At 40.5% G+C, this 12,452-nt stretch overlaps 1 protein-coding gene across 2 annotated transcripts in view; it reads right to left on the bottom strand.

Annotated features, from left to right (window-relative positions):
• Positions 1-1,207: 1,207 nt before the first annotated feature.
• The window catches only part of ppp2r5a (protein phosphatase 2, regulatory subunit B', alpha isoform), a 42,938-nt gene continuing 31,693 nt past the window's right edge, over positions 1,208-12,452 (bottom strand). The window contains exons 5-13 of one of the 2 annotated variants that reach the window (XM_041958266.1): positions 10,308-10,438; positions 8,413-8,472; positions 7,685-7,793; positions 7,220-7,273; positions 6,989-7,039; positions 6,779-6,898; positions 5,794-5,921; positions 5,031-5,132; positions 1,208-3,858 (exon numbers count right to left, since the gene is read on the bottom strand). In XM_041958266.1, the coding sequence (XP_041814200.1) occupies positions 3,615-3,858; positions 5,031-5,132; positions 5,794-5,921; positions 6,779-6,898; positions 6,989-7,039; positions 7,220-7,273; positions 7,685-7,793; positions 8,413-8,472; positions 10,308-10,438 (999 nt within the window). In that variant the 3' untranslated portion in view covers positions 1,208-3,614. The remainder of the gene's footprint in view (positions 3,859-5,030; positions 5,133-5,793; positions 5,922-6,778; positions 6,899-6,988; positions 7,040-7,219; positions 7,274-7,684; positions 7,794-8,412; positions 8,473-10,307; positions 10,439-12,452) is intronic. The other variant, XM_041958267.1, reaches the window with a different exon arrangement.

The following is a 12,452-nucleotide window of genomic DNA, read 5'->3' as shown; positions in this document are numbered from 1 at the left end:
GTCTACTTTGTGTCAGAAAATATGTAGCACAGATTAGTGTGTGCAGGCCCTTGTTTGATGTCATGTTCAGATCCAGAGTCAGCTTTATTTAATCTCGTGCTTGTACACATACAAAGACTCTGACTCCAGTTTTTACATCACATCACCGCACTTACACAGGGAGGGACGCAGGACAAGACTGTTATATATACACAAGCATGTGAAAAACGTAGGCGTACATATATATGACCATGAAGACACTGTGTGGAATTAAAGCAAACGCAATTCACAAAAGCAGCAAACGTCTCGTCGTGCAGGTCTCACTGAGACTCTTTACGTTTAGTAAAGCAGCTCATTAACATGAAAACCTGTGTCCTGTTTGGTTACTTCTTACAAAAAGCTGCAAACGGCACCAAAGGAAGAAGTCCAATTTTGCTGAACGCTTTGAATTTCCTTTAGAATAAATCTGATTATTAGATATCATTAACGTGGGATTTTTCTGAAGCAAACTTATCTGATCTGATATAGAAAACAAACAAGATATGTAAAACTGCTTAACTGATGATTACTCTGCTATGAAGCTGCAGTTAATGTTGAAAACCATTTAGTAAAACGACATTTTCATATGGGAGATCCTGCTGCTGTGGAAACTGAAGACACGTACATGCTGAATGCTGATAACATAACCTTGCTTTACAGTCAGGAACCCATCTTCCTGCCATCCAAACACATAATGAAACTCAAACTGAAGCTGGTGAATTTTAGAGTTTGATTCGATGGAAGTCTTGTTATTAAACCTCATGTGGAAAAACTGGCACAGAATCCGAATAACAATAAAGCCTGTTTTTCTCTTGGGTAGAGAACTGCTGTGCAATCCACCATAAACCAATTTGCTACTTCATACTCCAGCTTCACTGCATTTCAGTGAGAAATAATGTGCTTTTCACTCCACTGCATTTATTTAATGTTTCAATGAAGATTTTACATTAAAAAAAAATCTATATAAGCTCCCGAAACTCAATGCACTGTAAAGATTCAAAGAAAACAACTGTAAATGTAGTTAAACTACATCTTGTTACTGTTGGTATCTTTGCTGGGGCCCAGGACCTCAACGCTGATGTCAAGAGGAAAAACAAAATGACCTTGCACCATCTGTTGACCTCCACATTGTACTACAACTCCAGCGAGAGAGGAAAAGGAAAGAAGACACTGGGGTTTAGGCCTTGAGTAGAAAGATAAAGTCAACTTTATTTGACGGTGAAACCTAAATAAGATCTGCGATTACAAAACAGGTTCCCCACGCATTTTTTTTTTTCTTTTTTAATGTCACAGAGGTTGGAATGCAGTACTGACACAAAGGCATCACAGGAGACTGGACCGAAAAAAATATGAACTCAAAAGTAAGAGAGCAGACAGTCGGGTTCAGAGGGAACACCATTCAATTTGAAGCAGCTGTTCCTATGATCTACGGCAGTCAGATTAAGTCTATCTATCAACTCCCAATGTCAGAACACGGAAAATAAAGTTGCGAGGAGATAATAAAGTCTGGAGACGCAGGGAGTGAACAGGCATTGATGCTAAAAACAATCCTGATTTTGTGGTGTTAAGCTTTCATTTTCTTGATATCACTACTTTATAATGAGTCTTGTTTGGATATATAAAAAAAAAAACCTTACAATACACAAAAATCAGCCTCTTGTGCATTGTAAAATACCAGATAAGTGGTAAGACAGAAAACCACTTATGTTCCTATGCAGCGACTGCACTTTCCTAGACCATGGAAACAATGTGCTGTACACAAACTCTTAAATTGAGTGGCATTTCCCTTTAAGTAGCCTCCAAACTAACATGTACACACATACGCACTCAGCAAATATACACACTCAAGCGCATCCTGCATCCCATCCTGCATCATAATCCATCGGCAACATGAAACATTCAAAAATATTGGCCTCCTCAAAACTCTGGAAAAATATAGTACTGTACGTTTCATATGTTTTTAACTCTTAAATGGACTTCCTTTAAAGAAATAGTTCAACATTTTGGTAAATACTTGTAATTGCTTTCTTGTTGCGAGTTAAACGAGGAGATTATTGCCACTCACATGACTGTACGCTCAGTATGAAGCTACAACCAGCAGTCAGTAAGCTTATCTTAGCATGAAGACTGGAAACGGAGAGAAGCAGCTAGCCTGGCTCAGTCCAGATGTAGCAAATCTGCCTACAAGCACCTCTTAAGTGCACTAATTGACCTGTTTTATTTTTTGTCTGATTGTTTCAAGCATTGAAGTTTAAAAACAACAATTGAGAAATAGACCAGACCTCCCCTAAAGTGATGATTCAGATAGAAAACTGCCTGTTAAAAACAAGGCTGGGGGCTGCAGTTGGCGAGGCTGTGCTGTTAAACTTGCACAATCCAAGATGTTTAGTTGGATTAACAGATTAATGCATTTAAAATCTTATCAGACGTGTGATTGGCCGATGCAGCGCCATGGTGGATGACCCATAATATTGTAGCTTAAGTTGAACCTGGTTCAACTTTCACGCAGGGCTCAAATCGGCATGAACGCGGCTTTAGACAGAGCCAGGTTAGCTCACGCTTTCCAGTCTTTATGCTTACGTACGCTAGCCAGCTGCTGGCTGTAGTTTCATATCAGCCACACAGGCATGAGAGTGGCATCAATCTAACAATCTAACTCTCAGCAATAGAGCTGATGAATCAATTTCTCAAAATGTGAAATCATTGCTTTAATTCCAGTCGGGCTGAAAAACGTTTAATTCTTTGAAAGCCCTGTTGTCAATACTTTAGTGTGAATAATCTTAGAAGCGCAGGTGTTGTGTTACAACTATTAGCTTCACATTTTCACCCGGATAAAAAAATATTTACCAACACAAAAATAATCTCACAAATATGACATTTACCCTAATTGTGAACCAGATTTAACTTCATAGTCCCAACTAGAGTCACTTACAGAGATATCGGTCCATATCTGGGATCATTATTCTCAAGGGTTTACATCTTTTGGCCACGCGCCTCCCATTCTGTCTCCAACGGAAAGTAACTGTCCTCTACGTTCTCCTGCTCCTGATGATAGCCCTTATCTATACATTAATGGACTCTAAATGTCTAGCTATGGATCTGGTCCCATCTGCCCCAAATACTCCCAAAGTCCGCAGTTCCCTTCTTCCTTAAGGTTTGCACCCAAGTGTTGGCAGCAACAAGGAAAAGCACATTAAAAAATAGACATCTTTAAATAGCTATTCGGCTTGTCTAAGTGCAGCACAATCGGAAACATTAGATTCAAGTCATTATTATTTTCTCCCCTCCCACGTATCATACAATGAATGTAACAAAAAAAAAATCATTTTCAGTTAAGAAACTAAATGTGAAAGGATACATCTTTGATCAGACAAATAGACAATATACTGCAGCCACACTGTAACATCCAAAAATAGTCTTAAGTTGAAATATATATTTTTTTTCTGCCAAAGAAATGCTGGCGTTCTAAGTCACTCTAAGTAGATTTAATATACTGTTGAGGTGTAATTTGTGTTTTTCCGTCTCCGTTAATCCTCTCCTGACAGTCCTGAACACCACGTCAAACCGTCACGGAATAAAAAACTTGACGTCCGGTGTCATTTGGCACATGAGGCGCTCTCATTGGCTGCCGCGCTGACGTCGGGATCGCTGTTGTCTGCGGTGACGGCAGCAGCGTCTAGGCTCTTGTCCTGGGTGTCATCGTTATTATTGTTATTGTTGTTGTTGTTCTGGACACTCGGGAGCCCGTGGCTGTTGTTCTGGACCAGGGTGGTGCTGCGGAGCCTCAACTCCTCCAGCTTCTTCCACAGCTCGTCCCTCTCCTGCTCCTTCTTCTTCTCCCTGTGAAGACGACATGTCAAGACTTTTTTTTACTTCATTGGTCTTCGTAAATATCTGCTTATTCTGAATTTGGTGCAGCAACACGTTTCAAACAAGTCGTGACAGGAGCAATAAAAGACTGGGAAAGTTGTGGAACGCTCCAAAAACACCTGTTTGGAACATTCCACAGGTAAACAGGTTGACTGGTGACAGACATCAAGAGTATTATTCTCATTGTTAGAAAACACAACCGGAGATTCTTTGCATCTTCTCACAGAGGTTGAGCTATACGACCATCTGTTCTTTACTATGAAGCACAGTACAGTACATGAAGTGATTTGTATTCAGAGCCTGCTTTCACAATGTGGGACTCGGTGACAGGGTAACGTGTGTGATGCAAGCGGTGCATACACCTTTTACAAAACTAAAACCAAAGGTCGAACCATCCCGTGGGGGTAACCTGACTTTAGCTGCCACTAAAAGCCAAAGGGATCAAATTTAATATTACTCTCCGGCCAGAGATGATCAGAAAACAGTTTGTATTTCTCTCTTAAAAGGAATAAAATTCCACCTTAAAGCACAATAACACTGATTAGGAACTTTGCTTTGGCTGTTTTGTTTTTGTTCATGTCTTATTCTGATTGTTCAAAGCAGCTTTTCCCCAAACATTTTCAGGAAGTATTCAGACTCCTTCACTTGCTGGACACTATATTGTGTTATTGATTCAATTTAAGTGGATTTTTGTGGATACATGATAAGTTACTAATGACAAAACAAAGCACGTTATTAAATTTGAGATGGTGTAGCACTTTTCTAGACTTACTGAGCACTCAAAGCCCCTTCTCACACACCGTGTACATTTACTTATCTGCAGTATTGACTTTTACTGTACTTTTTCCTTAAAAAAAAGAATTCTACCACATTAGTGTATGGAAAACCAATGTGTTTCTGCAAAAATATAGGACATAATATGAATTCTGTTTTCATTCCTTTAGGGGTCATTGCGACTGACCCAGCTGTACTTTGTTTCTCAGGATTGAGAGATTGTACTGCACAGATTCATTCTTTCAGGGAGAAGTTAATACTCCTTGATGGAGTGAAGAGGACAAACTGGATCTGTGGCATCAGAGACAATTACTGAAACTGGCCCAGAAGATGATTTACAGACCGTAATCTGGAAGTGTCTTACTGACCGTTGCCTGTCTGCTTTATAGGAGGAAGTCAACTCATCGAACAGCGTGCAGTTCATCTCCATCAGTGTCTTCAGGACGTTGTAGACCAGAGCGACGATTGTCCTGCAAGGCAGCAGAGATACTCTGGCATCGGTAACACAGCTAAGAAGCACGACATTCATGTGCTCAGAACAGTGGACGTCAAGGTTTAACTCACAATTCACTTCTAATTCACTGCGGTGTTCATTTAAAGCGTCACTTCGCCCAAATTATCCCTAAAAAAATCCATTAAAAAAAAGTTCCAGCCTAGTTCAATAATAAACTGTGAACAGAGTGTTCTGTGGTCATCATCAGCAATAACAACATGAGCAGCTCAGGTCATGGAAAAACCTTCAAAACACACTACAGCATCATTTTGTCAAATTAAAATTTCTGTTGTCTTTTAGAAAGAGGGGAAAACCTGAATCGGCAGGTCAGTCTTTAAAAAAATAAAAATAAAAAATTAGAATCAGCTAAGATCGGGGCATCTCTGCTTCTATCGTTACCATTGTGGTTTTAAAATTGCTCAATTTATTCATTCAGTTCTGAGCTGACAGGAGCATTCAGCACTTACCTTTGAACTCAGACTCTATTCATTATACAGTTTTCTTTATAAAGCAGAGGATCTGAGTACCTATGGAGTTACCATGGCAATTTAGCGGTGCATGTGTTTCTGTATGTGAATGATTATTGAGGTAGTTGGACAGCTTGGCTGAAACAACCCTCTCTGGACTGGAGTACTTACGGATTCCAGTGCTCTTTGGAGATTCTGTACAGGCTACCGAACATGATGGGAAGGATCTTGTCGATGTTCTCCTCGATGAGGCTGAGAATGTACTCGTTGTTCCAGAAGTACAGCGCTCGCTCTGCTACCTGCGAGGACAGAGACGGACAAGACAACAGTCAGCGGGTCAAATCTCCCCATGCGGCTGACTGAGAGGCTGTGATGTTGTTGATTTTCTGCTGAATTCACTTCAGTCACAAAGAGGTTCAGATGGAGAGGAGAACAAAAGCTCCTTTCAGACACCCATCTTGTAGCGTAAATGTGATGGAAATTTCAAATCACATGTCATGTCTGGATAAGTGCACGTGTCACTTTAACGTGACAGCAATCTCCAAGGAGAACACACTCAGCTGCCAGTGCATTAGGTAGACCGAGTAAAAACACATACAATACTTCTGCAATATCCAAATCCCAAGAGTTTCAGTTTTTTAACAAAGGTAAACTGTGTCACAGCATTATAAACGAAGCATTGTGGTGCTTCAGAGGTGGCCGGGCTTACAAATCGTATTCTCCAGATGTGAGGGAACCTGCTTGTTTGGAACAGACCCCAGTAAAAATAACATCATCACTATTTAGATTTTTTTTTTTTTCGTGAAATGAAATGCAAAAATGACCATTCCCACTAAAATCATGACTCATATTCGTCAAAAATAATTGCAATACGGACATTTGTAAGTATTATGTTCAGCATTTGTCAGTAATTATAACTGCACTCCTATGACGACATGTTCTATGTTATTACAGCTGTGTTTTACTATACTGCCATTTATTATGTTTGTACACCTGCCTCCACTCATGAGTGCTCACAGGAGGAGTTGCAGCTGTTGACATTAACAAACATGTATGTGCTTACAACAACATCATGGTGTTACAATCCTTTTACTAAATGTTTCTATACTGTTTATGCTAAACAGTGTGTTTCTGTATGTTTGTGTCACAAGTGTACCTGAAAGTGTGGATTAGCCACACATTTAGAGATCTGTTTGAACAACGGCTCCTGGATTTTTTTGAATTGCGTTGGCTCAATGACATCCAGGATCTCCTCAATCTCACCCAGGAACATCACCTAATCAGAGAGGAGATGCAGAACATGAAGCAACATTTAGATCTGGCTGACAAGTGTGATAAGTGTGACGTGGGTTTATAGACAGGATACCTCTTTCTGGCTGCAGGTTTTAGGCCAAAACTTCAGCAGCCCGCGGATCACCTGTGTAGACAACAAGAGAATTTCATGAGAGTTTCTGGTTAATTTCTGTCTAAAAAAGCGAGTCTGTTTGAGTGGGTGGCTGCTGGCGCCCACAATACATTTCTCTGCAGTGTGAGTAGACTAATTTAGTGCTTGAGGCTTTTTTGCTTTGAGTAGGAGGAATGATTTAAAAAAAAGTACCGGTTCAGTGAGTGTAGGATCCTTCTCCAGGAACTGGACCACACAGTAGGCCAGCTGAGGGACACAAAAGGAAAACAGTAAATGTACCCAAAGACTGCATCAGTCAAAGACTGCATCACACAAAACTTCCTCTGAAAAGATAGCTCTTGTTTAATGTGTATTGGGGGTCTATGATCTAATTATTCTTATAGATTCCTGCTGTGGAAAATTTAAGAAATTTAAGATGAACACAGACACAATAATAATCACTGAGTCAGTGCACTTCCACATCCACACCACCAGGAGATGCTGTAGTACACAGATTACACCATGACAGTGCTTCATCCTGGTTCATTAATAACAGCTGTATAATTCATCTACACATTATGTCAAATCTTTTCTGTGCAGTTTTGAGTGATATGCAGCCAACACTAATGCGAGTTAAAACAAAGTAATAGAATGTATAGTAAACACAGTTTCTCCTACCTGCGCATGGAAAAGGGACAATGCTTTCGCTGTGTGTAACGGGATGAGCACCTTCATAAGGAACTGCTTGTGCTCTGCCTTCAGAGGCAACGCAAACCCGTTGATGATACTGTAAACAGAAACACAACAGGACACTGTTCAGACAGATGACTGCACAGAAAGACAACACAGCAGCACAGGCCGAACGCTACTAAATCAGAGCGGAGCACAGTGGTGAATATATTCAGCTCCTGAAGCGGAAAAGAGATTTGGAGAGAATTCACTGCAAGATGACGGAAGAGAAGGAGCCTGAGGGGCCTTTTAGTTTAGGACTGCAAGAGAGTCCTCTAAGTCATTGGACACAGGTAACATTCTCCACAAGCCTGTTTACAACCTGGACTGTGTGCAAGACAGGAGCTAAGTGCTAAGACCGAATAAAGACCAGGTTTCTATTGCACTTCTTTGAGAGTGTACAAACAAGAGGGTTTCACGAAAATGTCAGTTTTACTGATTACCAGACACAGAAAGAAGTGAAAAACAAGTAATGGTACTTGTTAAAGGATGGAAAGTAGCCAAAGTCGCTGGCTGAAAGTTTAACTTTATTCAAATGCAATTTTTTTTACAGCCAAATGTGTTTACCACCAGCTGAACATATTGTGAAGAAGTTTTAAAGTTTTGCTTCCACGCTCAAGCCAAAGGATATCAAAGGTGATTCTTCTGTCACATGACGACCAAACCTCATTACTCACCTTCCAAGGATTTCCAGCAGCTCAGCAACTCCGTTGAAGTGCTCAGTTTCATAGATGAACCTGCAACAGCAACAAAAACTATAAAGCACACAAACCCAAAAAGCGCTAAGTGACTCGGGCAGCTCACGATACTGCGTTCCTTTCAAATATCGCCGCTCTTACTTGTGAGTTGGGTTTTATAAATAAAATCTCACTGGTGCCCCATGATTCTCAGACACACGGACCACAAAACTCAATATATCATATATCAATATCATTGCCTTTATCTGATGCTTTTTTTTTTTTGCCCAAACAAGTTGTCAGAGTGCTGCATTTGGACTGCCGTCAAAGTACAGCCTACAGGTAACTGGGATCACCTGTACGTTCTAGGCCTGAAATCTCAAAACTCTTCATTTCTTAATCGATAAAAAGCCCAATTTAAATAGCTGATGAATGATTACTTGAAAAAACAATTTTCAGCTGGAAACCTTAAGCCTTACATAACGTGATGATCCATACATCGTTCACCTCCTCTGTTTTGCAACCCTCTTCCATCTAGCCGTGCACCCATGGTATGCACAGACAGAGCCTGACAACTGTGGCACTATTTTTATTCCCAGCGACAGATGGTCAAAGTGGGTGCACCCATTTTGCCACCTTGCCTGTTGGAAACGACATCAAGTGGCCCCTGCTTCAATCATCTGAAGCCCATTGTCACGCAGCAACAGGAGGCAGAAGAATCAACACACTGCTGTTGAGGATATCTGATGCCTCCATCTGAACATTCTTCCTCTTCCTCTCTGTCTAAAGGGGCCAGGATGAATCTGTTTATGACTACATAGTGTGGTGCCATGTTGAGAGAATTATATCTTTGATGTCTAAAACATTAAAATGAGTCCTAGAGGTCTAGTAAAGTAGAAAACAAAAAGCCCCGTCTGAAGACCTGTGAAGAGTAGTCCAGTTCAACTGCTGACGGGTCATTTTTACGAGGAAACAACAGCACAGAACCATCATGTTGTTTGTATCTAACTCACAGAGGTGGAAAAGGAGGCTGAAAACTCAAGAATCGCTCATTTACTAAACCACTCACTAAATCTCTTAACTCACACTCTCTTTGTCGCTTTTCTTTTAGGAAGCGAACAATGTAATCTTTGTTTTGTTTTTTTACATTAAAACATTACAAGAGATTACAATCCTTTGCCCTAATACTGATACCGTTTGCATCATATATTGTATATACGTTTATACTGAATGAAGCGGAGCACAAGTTGAAGCAGGATCTCCGTGTGAGTTTGACCAATCAGCGACGTCCAGCCTTGCAAACTCTGCCCTGATAGGTCCTGAACCCTCTGCGGGAAAGGCCTTTGTGACACCTGCAGCTATTGCACAGGAACTAGATTTCGTTTGTGTTTCCTCTGGCTGAAACACAGATTTAGTTTCTGATTTCCTCAAAAGGTTTTCAGTCCTTTGGAACATTTCCTATGGTGGAAAGGCCCTGCAGGACTCCTGGTTCCTTCCGTATGGAGGCAACACATTTGGCCAAAGGCTCAGTGGTGAGTTTCAGTTTCCCATTTCAACTGGCTGATGCATAACAAAAAAAAAAAAAAGGTAACAGGTGTTGGGATCTAGAGACCGTTGGGATCATAAAAACAGATGCACTAACTTAGCTGAAAGCAGGAAGTGACACAACACCCACTGTGATGTGTGTAGTGATTTTTTTTCACATCCCTGAACATTACACAGACCTGTTCTTTTGTGGCAGTTGTCTACATTACACTTTGCTTTAATGCCGCCTTCCTGGCCAAGTCTCTCCTGACATTTTAATCTCAGTGAGACTTTTACCAGGAAAAGGAAAAGTAAGACAACATGACTACGTGATGGGACACGTTGTCCTGCCTTTTGATCATTTCACTCACCGCAAGAAAATGTTGTTGATCTGCTTCCTGATGAAGGCCCGCAACCCCAGGAACTTTCCATAAATCCGATGCAGAATGGTCTTCAGGAAGTCCCTCTCCCTCGGGTCCTCGCTGTCGAACAGCTCCAGCAGCTGAAAGGACGGACAGAGAAGAAGACAAACACACACGGTTTCAGTTTTGAGTTCTGAGTGAATCGATAATACTCTAATCTTCTCTTGTGTCTCCATACTTTAGACTTAACTGTATTGTCATGACTAGGTTCTTGTGCCTCTACTGGGATAATTTTTGACCACCAAAGCATTTGACTGAACGGGAAGAACATCAGGGTTTTGGTGGTAAATGCTGGTTTTGATCGATTGGGCCGTTTAGCTCTAATTTTCTCTGGTTAATTACCGCAAAGTGAACAGATGATGTAATCAATCGATCGATCACCCGCTGAGCCGGAGACAGACTCTGCATCTTGTCTCATTATCAATGCAGTTGCCAGACAGCTCATTCAATATGTGGCTTTTGTTATGTGACGTCCTGGACAGTTTTCCCTGCAGGTTCGCCTGAAACACTGCTGGATGCTGCGATAACTTATCGTGAAATGAGCTTTCACTATATCTATCTTTTCACTATATCTCCCTAACCCTAGCTAACCAGCAAACTAGGGATGCCTTTTTCAGCAAGCGTAACACATTTATTGTGCTTACTGTCAGGCTGCAAATAATCACTTCATATCCTACCAGCTACCAACATCTTATGTAACAAATGTACAGTATGCACTGTATGCCTGGATGCTCTGTATCGTAAATGGATTTGAAATCTCTGGCATTTAACAGCTATTTCCAGCAACATACGATGAGTCATTATTACAATCATGTTGAGGGCAGCAGAGCCAGTGCCATTGAGTTCAGACACAATGTTTTCAGGCTCAAATCAGAGTTCTTATCATCCACCAGCGAGCCGAGAGCACCTCAGTGACAGGTGCCTATTTTTAAACATGTATATCCAGGAAAGGGTTTCATCGTGGACATATGGTCTTCTTCTGTACTGTGCTGAATCACATGCATTCAGCCACACATATTAAAACCTGGGAGTTAAATGGCGCAACCAGTCTTTCCTTGCTGCAACTGAGCAGCGCTAATGTGGCAACTGGAGATTTGCTCAAGTGCGTCATGTGTTGTGTTGGTTGTTTTTATGCCCATACATATTTTAGAATTTAATCCTTCTAATTAGCCGTAACTACTCACCATCACCTTCCATACCGTACCAAGCAGCATTGTAAATAATAGTTCTGTTTGGAGCCCAACCAATATTAACTCATAGTAGATACATCAGTGTATATGTTGGCTGATAAATGACAAGAAAGTACAAAAACGTCAAAAGACTTGTCATCATTCTGTAGTTTGTCCACTAGAGGGTAATGACAAGTTTGTTTTTCGACTATAATATTTAAGGAAACTGTATCAAAAATGTATATTTATGTTACGGGTTGTGTGAAAAAAATCAGCTTTAGCCGATACATCTATAAATCCTGTATAAGTCGGGCTATAGTTTATCTTTTACAATCCTCTTATATCACTTTATTATTGCTAGTACTACCCAAGTCATGTTACATCTGATTTATTTATTTAGCCCTTCAGGGCTTCAGAATCTGTACAGAAAACAACTCCATCTACCCTTAGACTGTATTCAGATAAAGACACTTCCCTTTAAGTCGCCTTCAAAACTATTGCTCTTACCTGGGCCTTATGGAACAACACATACCCTGACAATAGAAATTTGTAAACAGTCAGAGACTTTGACATACAAATTCCATCAGGCAGCCATCTCTAATCTCTCTGAGAGGGATCAAGCCTTTGCTTTAAATGCTTTAAATTAATGTTCAGGACTACTTTATAGCCAGTATTGGATTTACAGGATTCTGCCAAGCATATAGATTTCCAGCTATTAAAACCGTCTACCAACATTTCCTCAAATGTGCAATATCATGACATACATACAGTATGCTGAAATAATGCAGTAAATGTGTGTCATAGTGATAGACGATTATATCCATATTGTCCACCCATGTTTATTAATTAATAGCTCAAATTATTGATCAAGCATAAATGCCAAACATTTTCTGGTTGCAGCCTCTCAAATGTGAGTTGCTTGTGT

Source organism: Chelmon rostratus, chromosome 18, assembly GCF_017976325.1.
Source record: "Chelmon rostratus isolate fCheRos1 chromosome 18, fCheRos1.pri, whole genome shotgun sequence".
In the NCBI taxonomy this organism is placed as follows: domain Eukaryota; kingdom Metazoa; phylum Chordata; class Actinopteri; order Chaetodontiformes; family Chaetodontidae; genus Chelmon; species Chelmon rostratus.
This window is presented reverse-complemented; position numbering and strand designations above follow the sequence as displayed.